This window comes from Sinohyriopsis cumingii, chromosome 5, assembly GCF_028554795.1.
Source record: "Sinohyriopsis cumingii isolate HCF-2022 chromosome 5, ASM2855479v2, whole genome shotgun sequence".
In the NCBI taxonomy this organism is placed as follows: domain Eukaryota; kingdom Metazoa; phylum Mollusca; class Bivalvia; order Unionida; family Unionidae; genus Sinohyriopsis; species Sinohyriopsis cumingii.
In genome coordinates, this window is record NC_142965.1 from 19,479,992 (window position 1) to 19,492,660 (window position 12,669).

Consider the following 12,669-nt stretch of genomic DNA (forward strand, 5'->3'; position numbering starts at 1 on the left):
AATTACTTCTAGCAAACTGCATGGATCCAGATCTGCTGATGCATTATGTGAAGTTACATGGGTCAAGTGTCATTCTGACCTCATGTATCAGCTGGATGTCAGTACATTCAAGTGTCATACTGAACTCATGTAACAGCTGAATGCCAGTACCATTCAAGTGCCATACTGAGCACAAGTAAAAGCTGAATGCTAGTACCATTCAAGTATCATACTGAACTCATGTATCAGCTGGATGTCAGTACATTCAAGAGCCATACTGAGCTCAAGTAACAGATAGATATCAGTACCATGCAAGTGTCATACTCAGCTCAAGTAACAGCTAAATGCCAGTACCATTCAAGTGTCATACTGAGCTCAAGTAACAGCTAAATGCCAGTACCATTCAAGTGTCATACTGAGCTCAAGTAACAGCTAAATGCCAGTACCATTCAAGTGCCCTATTGAGCCCTTGTAACAAATGAATGCCAGTACCATTCAAGTGTCATACTGAGCTCAAGTAACAGCTAAATGCTAGTACCATTCAAGTGCCCTATTGAGCCCTTATAACAAATGAATGCCAGTACCATTCAAGTGTCATACTGAGCTCAAGTAACAGCTAAATGCCAGTACCATTCAAGTGCCCTACTGAGCTGTTGTAACAGATGAATGACAGTACCATTCCAGTATCATAATGAGCTCAAGTAACAGCTAAATGCCAGTACCATTCAAATGCCCTATTGAGCCCTTGTAACAAATGAATGCCAGTACCATTCAAGTGTCATACTGAGCTCAAGTAACAGCTAAATGCCAGTACCATTCAAGTGCCCTATTGAGTCCTTGTAACAAATGAATGCCAGTACCATTCAAGTGTCATACTGAGCTCAAGTAACAGCTAAATGCCAGTACCATTCAAGTGCCCTATTAAGCCGTTGTAACAGATGAATGCCAGTACCATTCAAGTGCCCTATTAAGCTGTTGTAACAGATGAATGCCAGTACCATTCCAGTATCATACTGAGCTCAAGTAACACTAAATGCCAGTACCATTCAAGTGCCCTATTAAGCCGTTGTAACAGATGAATGCCAGTACCATTCAAGTGCCCTATTAAGCTGTTGTAACAGATGAATGCCAGTACCATTCAAGTGCCCTATTAAGCTGTTGTAACAGATGAATGCCAGTACCATTCAAGTGCCCTATTAAGCCGTTGTAACAGATGAATGCCAGTACCATTCCAGTATCATAATGAGCTCAAGTAACAGCTAAATGCCAGTACCATTCAAGTGCCCTATTAAGCCGTTGTAACAGATGAATGCCAGTACCATTCAAGTGCCCTATTAAGCCATTGTAACAGATGAATGCCAGTACCATTCAAGTGCCCTATTAAGCCGTTGTAACAGATGAATGCCAGTACCATTCCAGTATCATAATGAGCTCATGTAACAGCTGGATGGTAGTACCATAAGATTAATAATTTACGGCTACTGTTTCAGCCCAATTCAAATATTTTATTCAGTAAATTTACAAGGTTTATATTCTTGGGGGGTACCAACTTTAGAGGTTTTAACTTTCAGAGATGAATGAGAACCAGCTGAGGTGCTAATAATAGGGGCTAAATGATTAGTTGATATACTGATACTTTTTCCACAGTTAAACCCATACTGAAGAATCAATGCAAAACAATAACTTGTACTATCCAATTCCCCAGCGAAAAAAAGTTCTTAAGTTCATGAACGCTTCATGAACTTCATGAACAGTTCATGAACTGGTTGTGAAAAGTCAAATTAATTCATGAACTGTTCATGAACATCAGTTCATGAAATTCAAGTTCTTGAACTTTTCTTTAGAGTTCATGAACTGTTCATGAACATCAGTTCATGAAATTCAAGTTCTTTAACTTTTCCCCTGAGTTCATGAACTGTTCATGAACATCAGTTCATGAAATTCAAGTTCTTTAACTTTTCCTCCAAATTCACGAACTGTTCATGAAATTAAAGTTCTTGAACTTTTCCTTAGTTCATGAACTGTTCATGAATATCAGTTCATGAAATTTAAGTTCTTGAACTTATAATAGTACATGAACTGTTAAGTACTGAACCAAATAGGCAAACAAATTACAATTTTAGAAACTTGTTATGCATACTTGTAGTTCATCAACTGTCCTTGAAGCAATCCAGTTTATGAAGAATTAAATTTGAGAATTTTGATTGCATTTTCTTAAAAAAGGCGATGAACAAAATAGTAACTAATTTTTTAAGTTCCAAGAATTGAAGATATCTGCAAAATGTGATTTAATCTGTTGAAATTAAATGTGATTGAAGATTAGCAGTACATGCTTACATACATCAACCTATTTCACAACAAATTATGTCCAAATGAACACACTGGAAGTGCATTGTACCATATTCTTAAATACATTATGTATTATTCTAAATATATTCATGTTTCAGTACATGGCCTAATTATTCTGTATATACTTTTTAGACTTGTTATCAAGGAACAGCCCAGCCAAGTTTTGGATTTGTGTGCATCTCATTTTCATCTTTACCTAAGTGAAATTTTGTTACTTTTGGGCAAAAATTGTGATAAAGACCTTTAATTTCCTTCCAAAAGTAAAAAAAACTTCAATTAGGATTGTTGTAAAGGTGGGGAAAAGGTGCGTAAAATTCCATGTCTGTGCTGTTCCTCGATGGATGGTGTATTGTTTGTATTGTAGTCAAACATGCTAAAGAGGAACCAAAATAATCTATTCAATAAGAGTAAGGCTATGGATTCTAAGTTTGATGTGAGTAAATAATTGTAAATTATCATTTTACATAAAAGTAACCAGTACAACATGTTTAAAGTGTTGACATTTGCATCCCATTCAGTCCCCATAAAGTACAAGTATATTCAGTCAACATTACTGATGCTAGAATCATTTGAAAATGGCATGTCCATGACAGTTTGGCATCACTGCAACATATGCTTCTGCTTCAGGTGATGAAGAGGGACTGACATTTATGTAAACTAAAGTGTCGATCAACTCTTCAGCAGGTACCACATCTATTGTCAACATAGCTTTAACTGCTAACAGGTGTTTTCCAGCTGGTAGTTGTGAAAGTTTTGTTTTTGCAGCATCATATTTTATCAAAACTGCATGTACAGTCTTATTTGATGTATTGTATACAAAATATTTAACACGTCCAATTTTGCTTTGGTTATATAGCACAACATTACAGACTCTTCTCTGCATTCTCAAGTACTGTGAAGAGCAGAATTGTTTGCTACCTATGCTAATTCTGTCAACCTTTCTCAAATCCATATGACAGTCTAAATTTAATGTAGCCAAAACTTCATCTGTCACTTCACCGTCTCTAAAATATTTCACCTTCCCTGATATATCACAAGTTGCAGCTTCAGCAGTCTTTTTCCAGAGTGTTGTTGATGCTGAATAAACACCCTTTCTGCACAAACTTGACACTGCTTGTTTGTACTTCATTACTTGCTTCGTAACATTACCCGTTCCATGTACAGACTGTAGCAACATTGCATTATTATCCTCAAATGGGAAACAGCTCCATGCCCACATTGGTCCCCACAGCTTTACATACCAAACCAAATGAATACAAGCATTATGGACATTGAGACCACTTGAGCCTTGACCATATAAATCAGCAAAGGAAGAGTAAAACTTGTCAAAAAGAACAGCTGCTCTGTCCAATTGTCCTGGCAATATATTGTCTCCAAGAAGAATATACACAGCTTCTGATAGATATGCAAAATGTTTCAGATAAACTTCTGGTAGTATTCCATCTAAACATGGGAGTGCATAAAACAACAACCATGCTTGCAATTCTGTAGCTTTTAGGTTTGCATAATGTTTTTCCAAATCACGGGGTAATCTCTCAATACTGATTGGAGGTTGAATATTCTGAAGTCTTTTGGAAACAGTTTTAATATGTTTTCCAATAAAATAATTCTTACCACTTTGTGTTGGTGAGAACCATTTGCTCAATAATGTATTTGTTATACCTAATAAAATCCCATGCATGTAATCTGGTACTACACCTTTAACCAGGTCAAAGGACTGAAGAAATGCAAGACCAGACAAGCCCTTAAAACCTTTAATCCGTTTTGTCGTTGTTGCATTTTGCATGTTTTGCAAAACTTCCTGATTATTTCGTAGTGGATACTGTGTTTCAACAGTCCTGTGAGGATAACATCGCGATGTTCCTTTTCCTTGTTTTACAACAATACCAGGCTCTTCACAGGTAATGCATGCCTCCGTCCCATTAAAATATGTCATATTTAGAATACCTGCTTTAGCTGGTAGATCAAATACACCACAAATAACAGCAACTTTTGCAACAATTAATTTGTTGTCCCAATTAACTTCAACCCCTTCATTGTACAAACTATTCATTTCTTCACTGAAACTTGCCATATACTGTTTAAAAGGGGGTTTTCCCTTTCCTTGCCATATCCCAACCAATAACATGTTATCCCTCGAAAATCTTGCTTTGGGACTCAACTCATTTATAGCCATAAAAAGTGGCCACAATTCTATTTTCGAGGATGAATACAGATTTACTCCATCTGTATTGATGATGGCACTTAAGCTGTATGGATGATGTAGAAAACCATCTTCATTCAGCATATCTCTGTACGCAAACCCATCAGTTATGTCTGTCAAAATTCTAGAGCTTTTTCTGTCCTCAAGTGCTGCCTTACAATTTTCAATTTCTTTCGAAATACCTGGAAAAGACAAGAAATAGAATTACTTCAGTTGAAGATTATATTTACAGGTAATTGTTCTTCAACAAAATAGAGCTACATTTAATGTATATGCCTTATTTGAACATAAGATTTGCTTAACTAATTTTGTCGGTATTAACCTTATTAAGTGCAAACAATTCATGATATTGCCCTATCAAACAAGAAATGTGCAATGCTCCTCAATAAATTTTCCCTTAGAACTATGTAAAAGTAATCACAGTTCTTCAGTTAAGGATTCTAAATATACAAGCATAAACTTATTTATACCTGGTGTCTCAAATAGATGTTTCAACTGTTTTTTGGTATCAGCCAGTATAAAACTTTTCCTCGGTTGTCGATCCTTTTTTTGTTGATCCAACAATCTTCCTTTGTAACGAAAGCCTCCACAATTTTCCAAGCTACATCTAAATTCATCCAAGTTGTTTGGAAATACCTCGTCACATGTGTCACAATAGTGTATTTCTTTAATTGGGTGGATATCAACTAAAGAATATATATAATCCAAGTCTAGGACATCAACACATTTGGAGTTAGGGAACACACTTTTCATAGTTTGAAGAATGTCTTTACAGGCACTGGTTGTTAAATTATGTCTTTGAAAGAGGGAAAGAATTTTTAAGGCTTGCAGTTCATTTTCTGAAAGAGGCTGTGGTTGCATCTTTTTCACTTCATCACTGCTGTCTCTTCCTAATGAATTTGCATCTTCTTTACTGCTGGTCTCCACATCAGAAAAATTATCAGAAGATTCAACATTTGAAGAGGTTTCCGATATTATAGAGTCATTTGAGTCTGATAGTACAGATGTGACCTCGCTTTCATTTGAATTGCATGTTGATAAAGAGCTACATGTATCATTATCTGTGTAGCATACATCGGCAGCTACATCATCTGGGATTATTGAGGATCCAGCTGTAGGATAGGTTAGAATTCTTTCTGAAGATGATGCATTCTTATCATCATCTGAAAAATAAGACAACTTTAAGCAATGTTGTTTACACTTGGTATGATTTCAGCATTAGGATTAAAATAAAGTAACATTTTGTGAGCTAAAGTCTGACTTTCGGAATACAACTAGCCATTTTCCTTAGTGAGAAAAGTTTGCAAGTTATAATAAATTTAAATATGAATGTTAGGGAGGGTAAACAATGAACAGTATAATAATATACACTAAGTCTGTGATACTGTTTTCATTTCATAAAATGATAATGTTTTTATTGTTTCATTCAGCAATTTATTCTGATAACCACTGGTGGCTGTTGTAAAAATAAAATTTTCCTAAAAATAAACTACTTAATTGAGGCAGACATAAATAACTTTTAGGTGAAATGTGAACTTGTTTTAAACAAGATCACAAATATGGCAATATTCATCAGTTAATGATTATGAAGTTGATCTATAAAAAACAATCATAGTTTTTGCTTATGTTACCATATACTTTACTTCTGGCTAGTGCCGCTTCAAAGTAGAATTTATGATTTAGCATTATTTCATGACTAAAATCATGGGTATATGCTTTTTACAACACTCTGTGCACTTACAATCTAATGGCATATTATCAGATTCATTGCAGCATGTAGCCATATCCTTTGACTGACTTGTCTTCCATCGATAAGCTGTACGCACAGGAACTTTGACTGACTTGTCAAAAACATGCAGTTTGTAGATTCGTTTGACTGGAGCTATATAAAAAATGAGAAATACTAAGACACTAACTTAACAAAACAAAGCAAGTGATGGCAAAATGAAATGGAAAGGCAGTGATAATACACAAGTCTAATCAAAGCTTTTACATGAATCATCATTTTATTTAGTAATAGTTTCATTTCTTGTGATCATGACCTAAAGTGGAATTTTGAATAAGGATGCAATACATTCAATGTATTTTTTATAGTTCTCTGTGGTGTAGTGATTAAAAACTGTCTGAAGAGTGACTGACAAGTCTCAATGCTGTGATTGTGGGTTTAGTCCTCAGATTTTGTAAGAATGTTTGCTTGTTACTTGTGCCACAAATGGAAGCTAGTGTTAAGTTGTCTGAGGTCTACCTCCATCATTACAACTATTTGCCATATATAGCATATATTATGTGCTAAGACATAATTTTTTCCCCAAAAATTTTATATTTTTAAATATGTAAAAACATTTCTACTCACATAAACTGTGTACTCCACTTAAATGATGTAAGATGTTATGTTTACTGCCCACTATCCTTGTGCAAATCAAACACTGATACTTCTTTCGACCGTTTACAACTATTTCACTGTAACTGGTTTGTTTGGTCGCCATACTGGATTGAACTGAAATAGAAATATGAAATTACTGCACCTAGTTCAAATTTTACCGGAATAGAGGTATTATGTTACAAAGTTATGCATAAAATTCCTTTTTCTACGAAGTTACAATGATATTTTACAGCGAATTGTTCAGTATCAAACAAAATCACTGAAATTTTAACTAACCAAATAAAATAACAATACTTTGAGAACTTGCTGACTTTGGTGGTGCACCGTGTATTTTTGTATAAAACTCAAAACAATAAATAAACTTGCCTCGAATATACAGTTCAGTCAAATATGGCGGCTCAAATTTCCCGCAATGCATCACTTCCAGTGACCTTGGTCTTGAATATATATATATATATATAACCATTACAGATAAGAGTTACCGTGCTGAACTGGTTTAGAAGAAGAGTTATTTATTTTTAAACATATTAACATACCCCGATTGTATCTGAACCTTCAAAGTATCCTTCCACTGGTTGGTGAAGTATAAATGTCGCAGAACATTGACATTTGTTTTCGTAAGGCTGCCATTTTTTCTGGTACCGCAGACTCGGGTCCAAGCAGACATCTATCAGTTACCATCCTCCGTCGCAGAAAGCGCGCGAAGATTGTAAGCAAGCGATTGGCTAGTTGATATAATATTTTATTTCGTGCAAAATGTCGATGCTGTTTTCTTTAAGATTAAACGATGTTTGTAGATAAATATATTTCTTTGTTTTGGAACTTCATAAATAACTACTATATATTGTTTACTAATAAAAGAAACAAAAACGGACAATTGTTGAGCATGCGCATTGCCGATAAACCGCACGTGTGAAACAAAAACCCACACACACAACAAAAAAAAAAGATGGCAAGCAGTCGCAGCATCCTTGTTTACTGGACACAAGAAAACAACTGGTCTGTCTTGAAAGAAACCTGCATCAAGGAAGGTTCTTTAACTGTAGGAAGTACGGTGCAAGCATATTATCTGAGAAAAGTTTATCCGGCCATTTTAATTGCAATTTCGGGTAAGTTTGCATGTTTTCATTTAACAAAATCGAGGTCAATCTATCTTTTCGAACTTAAAAGTTAGCATTCCATATACAGAAGAGTTTTTAAAAAATATTTGTCTACGGCAAGCCTATATGAACATCGATTAACGATAGAAAAGTAGCCTACAAGTTTGATGTCACATTTCACCATCGTCCACTTTTAAAAAAAAATACAATCATAAATGTTGCTATCGGTATAGATATAAGAGATTTTGATCGCAATATATGAAACCTGATAAGCTAGTGAAATTGTACATGTGTATAGATCAGAAGCGGAATTTGGTTTATTTTCATTAACTATTGGGTGTAAATGTTCGAACTGGAAGAGTGGTTAGCTTTAATACGGTAGCCGTGCATTGGATAATTTTCATACTTTTGAGGTCTAAAGAAGCGAAACGGTAATAACGTGTTCAGTCTGTTAATGGACACATTTTTTAAAATCGAATTTCAGAGAACAAGTCATCTATAGAGAGGATTGAAGTGCATTTTAAAAAATTCCTCCTTGGAGTCAATGCACATGTAGATGAAGAAGAAGAGAGGATAACGAAAATCAAGAATGAATTCAGTGAGTATGTGTGTGTGTGTATACATATGCAGCCAATATAGATTCAGTTAGATTGCAATAATTCAAACTTGCATTACAGCACCAAACTTGGCTTATTTTAAGGTAGGGATGTGTAAATGATAACTTAATTGAACATATATATTTACAAGCATACTTAAAGTTTTAATAACACTAAATTTGTATTAAATAGTGATTTAGTCCATGTAGGTACTATTTTTTCCAATATATCAACTTTTTAGCACATTCTTTAAAATATTTCTCATGCAGTCCCATTCATGACTGACACACCAGTTGCTTCAACCAAGAAGGTTACAGCTACTCCAAAGACTGAGGAGAAATTGGGTGGATTGGTACCAGAAGGTATGACATTTTCAGAAAACTATACAGACTGTATAGACTTTAACTACAAATAATGAAAACTAATTTATATTAAACAAATCTTGATGAAAATAATAATGTCTTGCCAAAAGACAGTTGTTGACAATCTTATTTTAAACATTTTTATGACTGAAAAAATGAATATATGGATTAAAGTTGAACCTAAAATTAATAACTTAAACATTTATTTTACCAACAATATTTGCAAACACTAATGAGTTTAATACTTAATGACTGGGAAAATTCCCTATTGTCCTGCAAGAGTAGAACAGAAACAAAAGATCCATCAAGCAGTATAAGCTACCACCTTGGCTTGTTGTGTAACTGAAAATGAATATGCATATTAAAGCTTAATTAAGAATGTTATTGTTTGATTAAATGCTGCCTTTCATTCAACCCACAGCAAATTCTTTAAAATATTTCTTATACAGTCCCATCAGTGACTGACAAACCACACCTTTCAACCCCAAAGAAGAGTGCTGCAGTCCCAGAGAAGATGGCCACGCCAAAGAAGATAGCAACAAAGAAAACGGCCACTCCAAATATGATCACTCCAGAAAAGACGACTCCTAACAAGAAGTTACCCAAAATGGATGGATTGGTACCACAAAGTATGAAATGCTCCCATGTCTTATATTCTGTCTTTAATTATTTTTAAAGGACACCTACAAACTTAATATCCTTAAATTGCTAAATTTAATTGGATTCTGCCCACTGGTTTCAAATGAGTCAAGTTTAAATAGCTTTTCCCAAACTGCTATTAGTCCATTTAATTATTTTCAGTCTGTGAGCAAAGTCTGAATTTTTCCAAAACTGCAAATATCATTTCATTTCTGTTTGTCAGGAATGTTATTTGGGTCACTCTGCTTTAAATTTATAAGTTTCATAATATTTTGATATCCAAGATGTTACCAGGTGATTGAATATTTTACATTGATTCTATTTGTAAAATGAATAAGACTAAAGCTTGACATGTATATATGTATTGGGTTATTTAATGTACATCAGATTTGAGATGTTGATTTATAGCTTATCAAATATTAATTGCTTAACAGAAATGTACTTAAGAACTAGACTTACAATCTGAGCATGTTAAAAAATAATAGAAATGTAATAATGAGATTTACTTATGACGTTAAGTATATGAATGGGCCATTAAAACAGCAATCTGTTCAACCAATATTGGTTGGCCATTAAATGTCCTGGTCATAATAGTTACATGTAAAACAAAACTTAAAATGAGTAGCTTTCTTAAGGGATGTTTCACATCTGATTACATAGTGATGACAGTTCCAATAAACTCCTGTATTTAACACGCACTTTTTAAATACACCTTCTCTTGGTTCAGTCAGTTTTGGGAAAAGTCGGCCACTATCGGAATTCATGTAAGAACCCTGCATTTTCTATAAATGTTCGTTTCCATAACTTGTATTCTTTTTTGATGCATGTAAATATTCATCTAATTTATCTTCCTTTAACTTGCAGTAAAGGGATCAAATGAGGGAATAGACTACCTCAGAAAAGAAAGTGAGAGCAACAACTCCAGGTAAAATTGTATAGATATTCCATCAACTGAATATTTTTGCAAGGTTGACCTTTAGGGATAATAACATTGAAAGCATGTTACACTTACTAGCATGAAACTTGACAGTTATATTGCCCCAGGGAGAAGCCCTATTGTTTTGGGGGTCAATGGTCAAGCTTTGCTATAACCTCATGTGGACATGGGCATTCTGTGCAATAAGCCAGGATATATAACACCCAGGGTCATGAAACTTCATAGTAAATTGCCCTTGGTGAGAGGAAGAACCCCTTTATGCTTGACACCATGAAGGAAAACATTGGTACACAGTGACAACATGCACATAATTTTCACAGTATTCTGGTCTTTATTTTCACAAGTTACGGAATGGGTGGGGTGCTACCTTTCATCTTTACAATGAGATTTATAAAAACTTCTATGCACAAAAAGCTAACTGGCAAAATGTCATTTAATTCTCCATTAGGTAATTTTTTTTATTCCCCCCCCCACACACACACATTGGTACTCCTGGTGTATTTTTATAATCATATCAGATTTTTATTAGGATAAGCTAGTTGCTACCCAGATTCGGCTGAAATGGAAATAGGGAGTTTAATAGGCTCTAGCTGTATTAGAAATCTGTATTTTGCATTATCAAAACTATGCTTTGTGAAATCTGCAACATTTAACTGTTTACACACGATGACATCTAGTAAATATTAAGACATTAACAAAATAGTATCGTTGTTGTTTATCGTCTTGCATCTAATTTTATACAGGGATAGACGCATTAAAAAACTTGAAGACAACGTTAAAGCACTCAAGGAAGACAATAAGTATTTAAGACGGAAATTACGAAAACTTGAAGAGAGAAATTCTCTGCAGGATGTCAGTGGTGAATCGAGTGTTCAAGAAGTAAAACAGCCTGCAGGAGAGGGAGAATGCTGCAGTGTTTCTGCTCCAAAGGAAGACACTCTTGATGACATTAAAAAAAGTGTTCAACACATAAAATGTGATAAAGACATTTTTAAAGTGTTATGTCTGAAGATTTTCTCAAAGGATGAATTAAAGAATTCTTCAAGAACAGGGAAAAAAACCATTAAATGTGTGGGCACTGTAAGACCACCACTTGATATTCAAAAACTGAGCAAGCTGGAATTGTTAGTTTTACAGTGTACCACAATGGACAAGGACTTGTTTTACAAGAAACTTGAAAACTTACAAAAAATCCTGAGGAGAAGTTAACAGGTTCTTTTATATATATATATACATCGGTCACCCTAATTGTGATCAATATCATTATGAAATGATAAAACATTTTTAATAAATTCTGTTCTAATAAATTTGATATTTGTCAATGATTTTTAAATAGTGCTTCAATTTTAAACAGGATTGGCATAAATGTATTTTGACATTTGTGTGTTTCTAGAAAACTAATCTGCAGTGCAACATTTAATCTAAAATTGTATACACCCATCTGCACACAAGGACTATTACTAAAGATGTTAGTAGTCAAAGGGAAAGTTATTTTCACAGGAAAACTATTATTTGCTTTTTTGCTTTTTCAAAAGCTTTCCCGTGTATCTTTTCATAATCAGTATCATCAATCTGAGCTTCTATTTCACAGAAAGAGATGTTATTGAATTTCATGAAATTTACTTCCATAAACTATAAAGAACGGAGTTCATGAACAATAACATTAGTTCATGAACTAGATTTATGTTCTGTTCATGAACAGTTCTTGATTTGTTCATGAATAGTTCATGAACTAGTTCATGAACCAGTTCATGAATAGTTCATGAACCAGTTCATGAATAGTTCATGAACAGTTCATGAACTAGTTCATGAACAGTTCTTAATTTGTTCATGAATAGTTCATGAACTGAAGATTCATGAAGTGGCCATTTTCTGTTCAGGTACTAATTCATGAACCAGTTCATGAACTAGTTCAAGAACAATTCATGAACAGTTCATGATTTTTTCACAGGGGATGTTACTTTAACCTTCAGCAGTTGTGAATAATTACTATTGCCGTTTTATTCTTTAAATTGAGAATTCATCTGTGACAACTGTAGCAGGCATATGCTTTTTTTTGCCAACAAGAAAGAAAACCACTCTACATCTACAAATTAACAGAAGGCGACTAACTCAAATGAT

General features: G+C 34.2%; 4 protein-coding genes across 7 annotated transcripts in view; 1 reads left to right on the top strand and 3 right to left on the bottom strand.

Moving 5' to 3' along the window:
- Nucleotides 1-12,669, bottom strand: part of LOC149798736 (unconventional myosin-XVI-like) — a 480,183-nt gene that overhangs the window by 119,271 nt on the left and 348,243 nt on the right. The window lies entirely within an intron of this gene.
- LOC149798737 (uncharacterized) lies at nt 2,251-5,398 on the bottom strand. The gene is made up of 2 exons (XM_089957608.1): nt 5,002-5,398; nt 2,251-4,713 (listed from the first exon to the last, which is right to left on the bottom strand). The coding sequence occupies exons 1-2, from the start codon at nt 5,390-5,392 to the stop codon at nt 2,894-2,896; spliced, it is 2,211 nt and encodes a 736-aa protein (XP_089813734.1). The 5' UTR covers nt 5,393-5,398; the 3' UTR covers nt 2,251-2,893.
- Nucleotides 5,398-7,017, bottom strand: LOC149798738 (uncharacterized). Its single transcript, XM_089957039.1, has 4 exons — nt 6,885-7,017; nt 6,273-6,413; nt 5,459-5,694; nt 5,398-5,421 (listed from the first exon to the last, which is right to left on the bottom strand). The coding sequence occupies exons 1-4, from the start codon at nt 7,015-7,017 to the stop codon at nt 5,398-5,400; spliced, it is 534 nt and encodes a 177-aa protein (XP_089813165.1).
- Nucleotides 8,495-10,555, top strand: LOC149798739 (uncharacterized). Its single transcript, XM_089957609.1, has 4 exons — nt 8,495-8,612; nt 8,880-8,972; nt 9,422-9,601; nt 10,476-10,555. Exons 2-4 carry the CDS (start codon nt 8,888-8,890, stop codon nt 10,538-10,540), a joined length of 330 nt encoding a protein of 109 aa, XP_089813735.1. The 5' UTR covers nt 8,495-8,612; nt 8,880-8,887; the 3' UTR covers nt 10,541-10,555.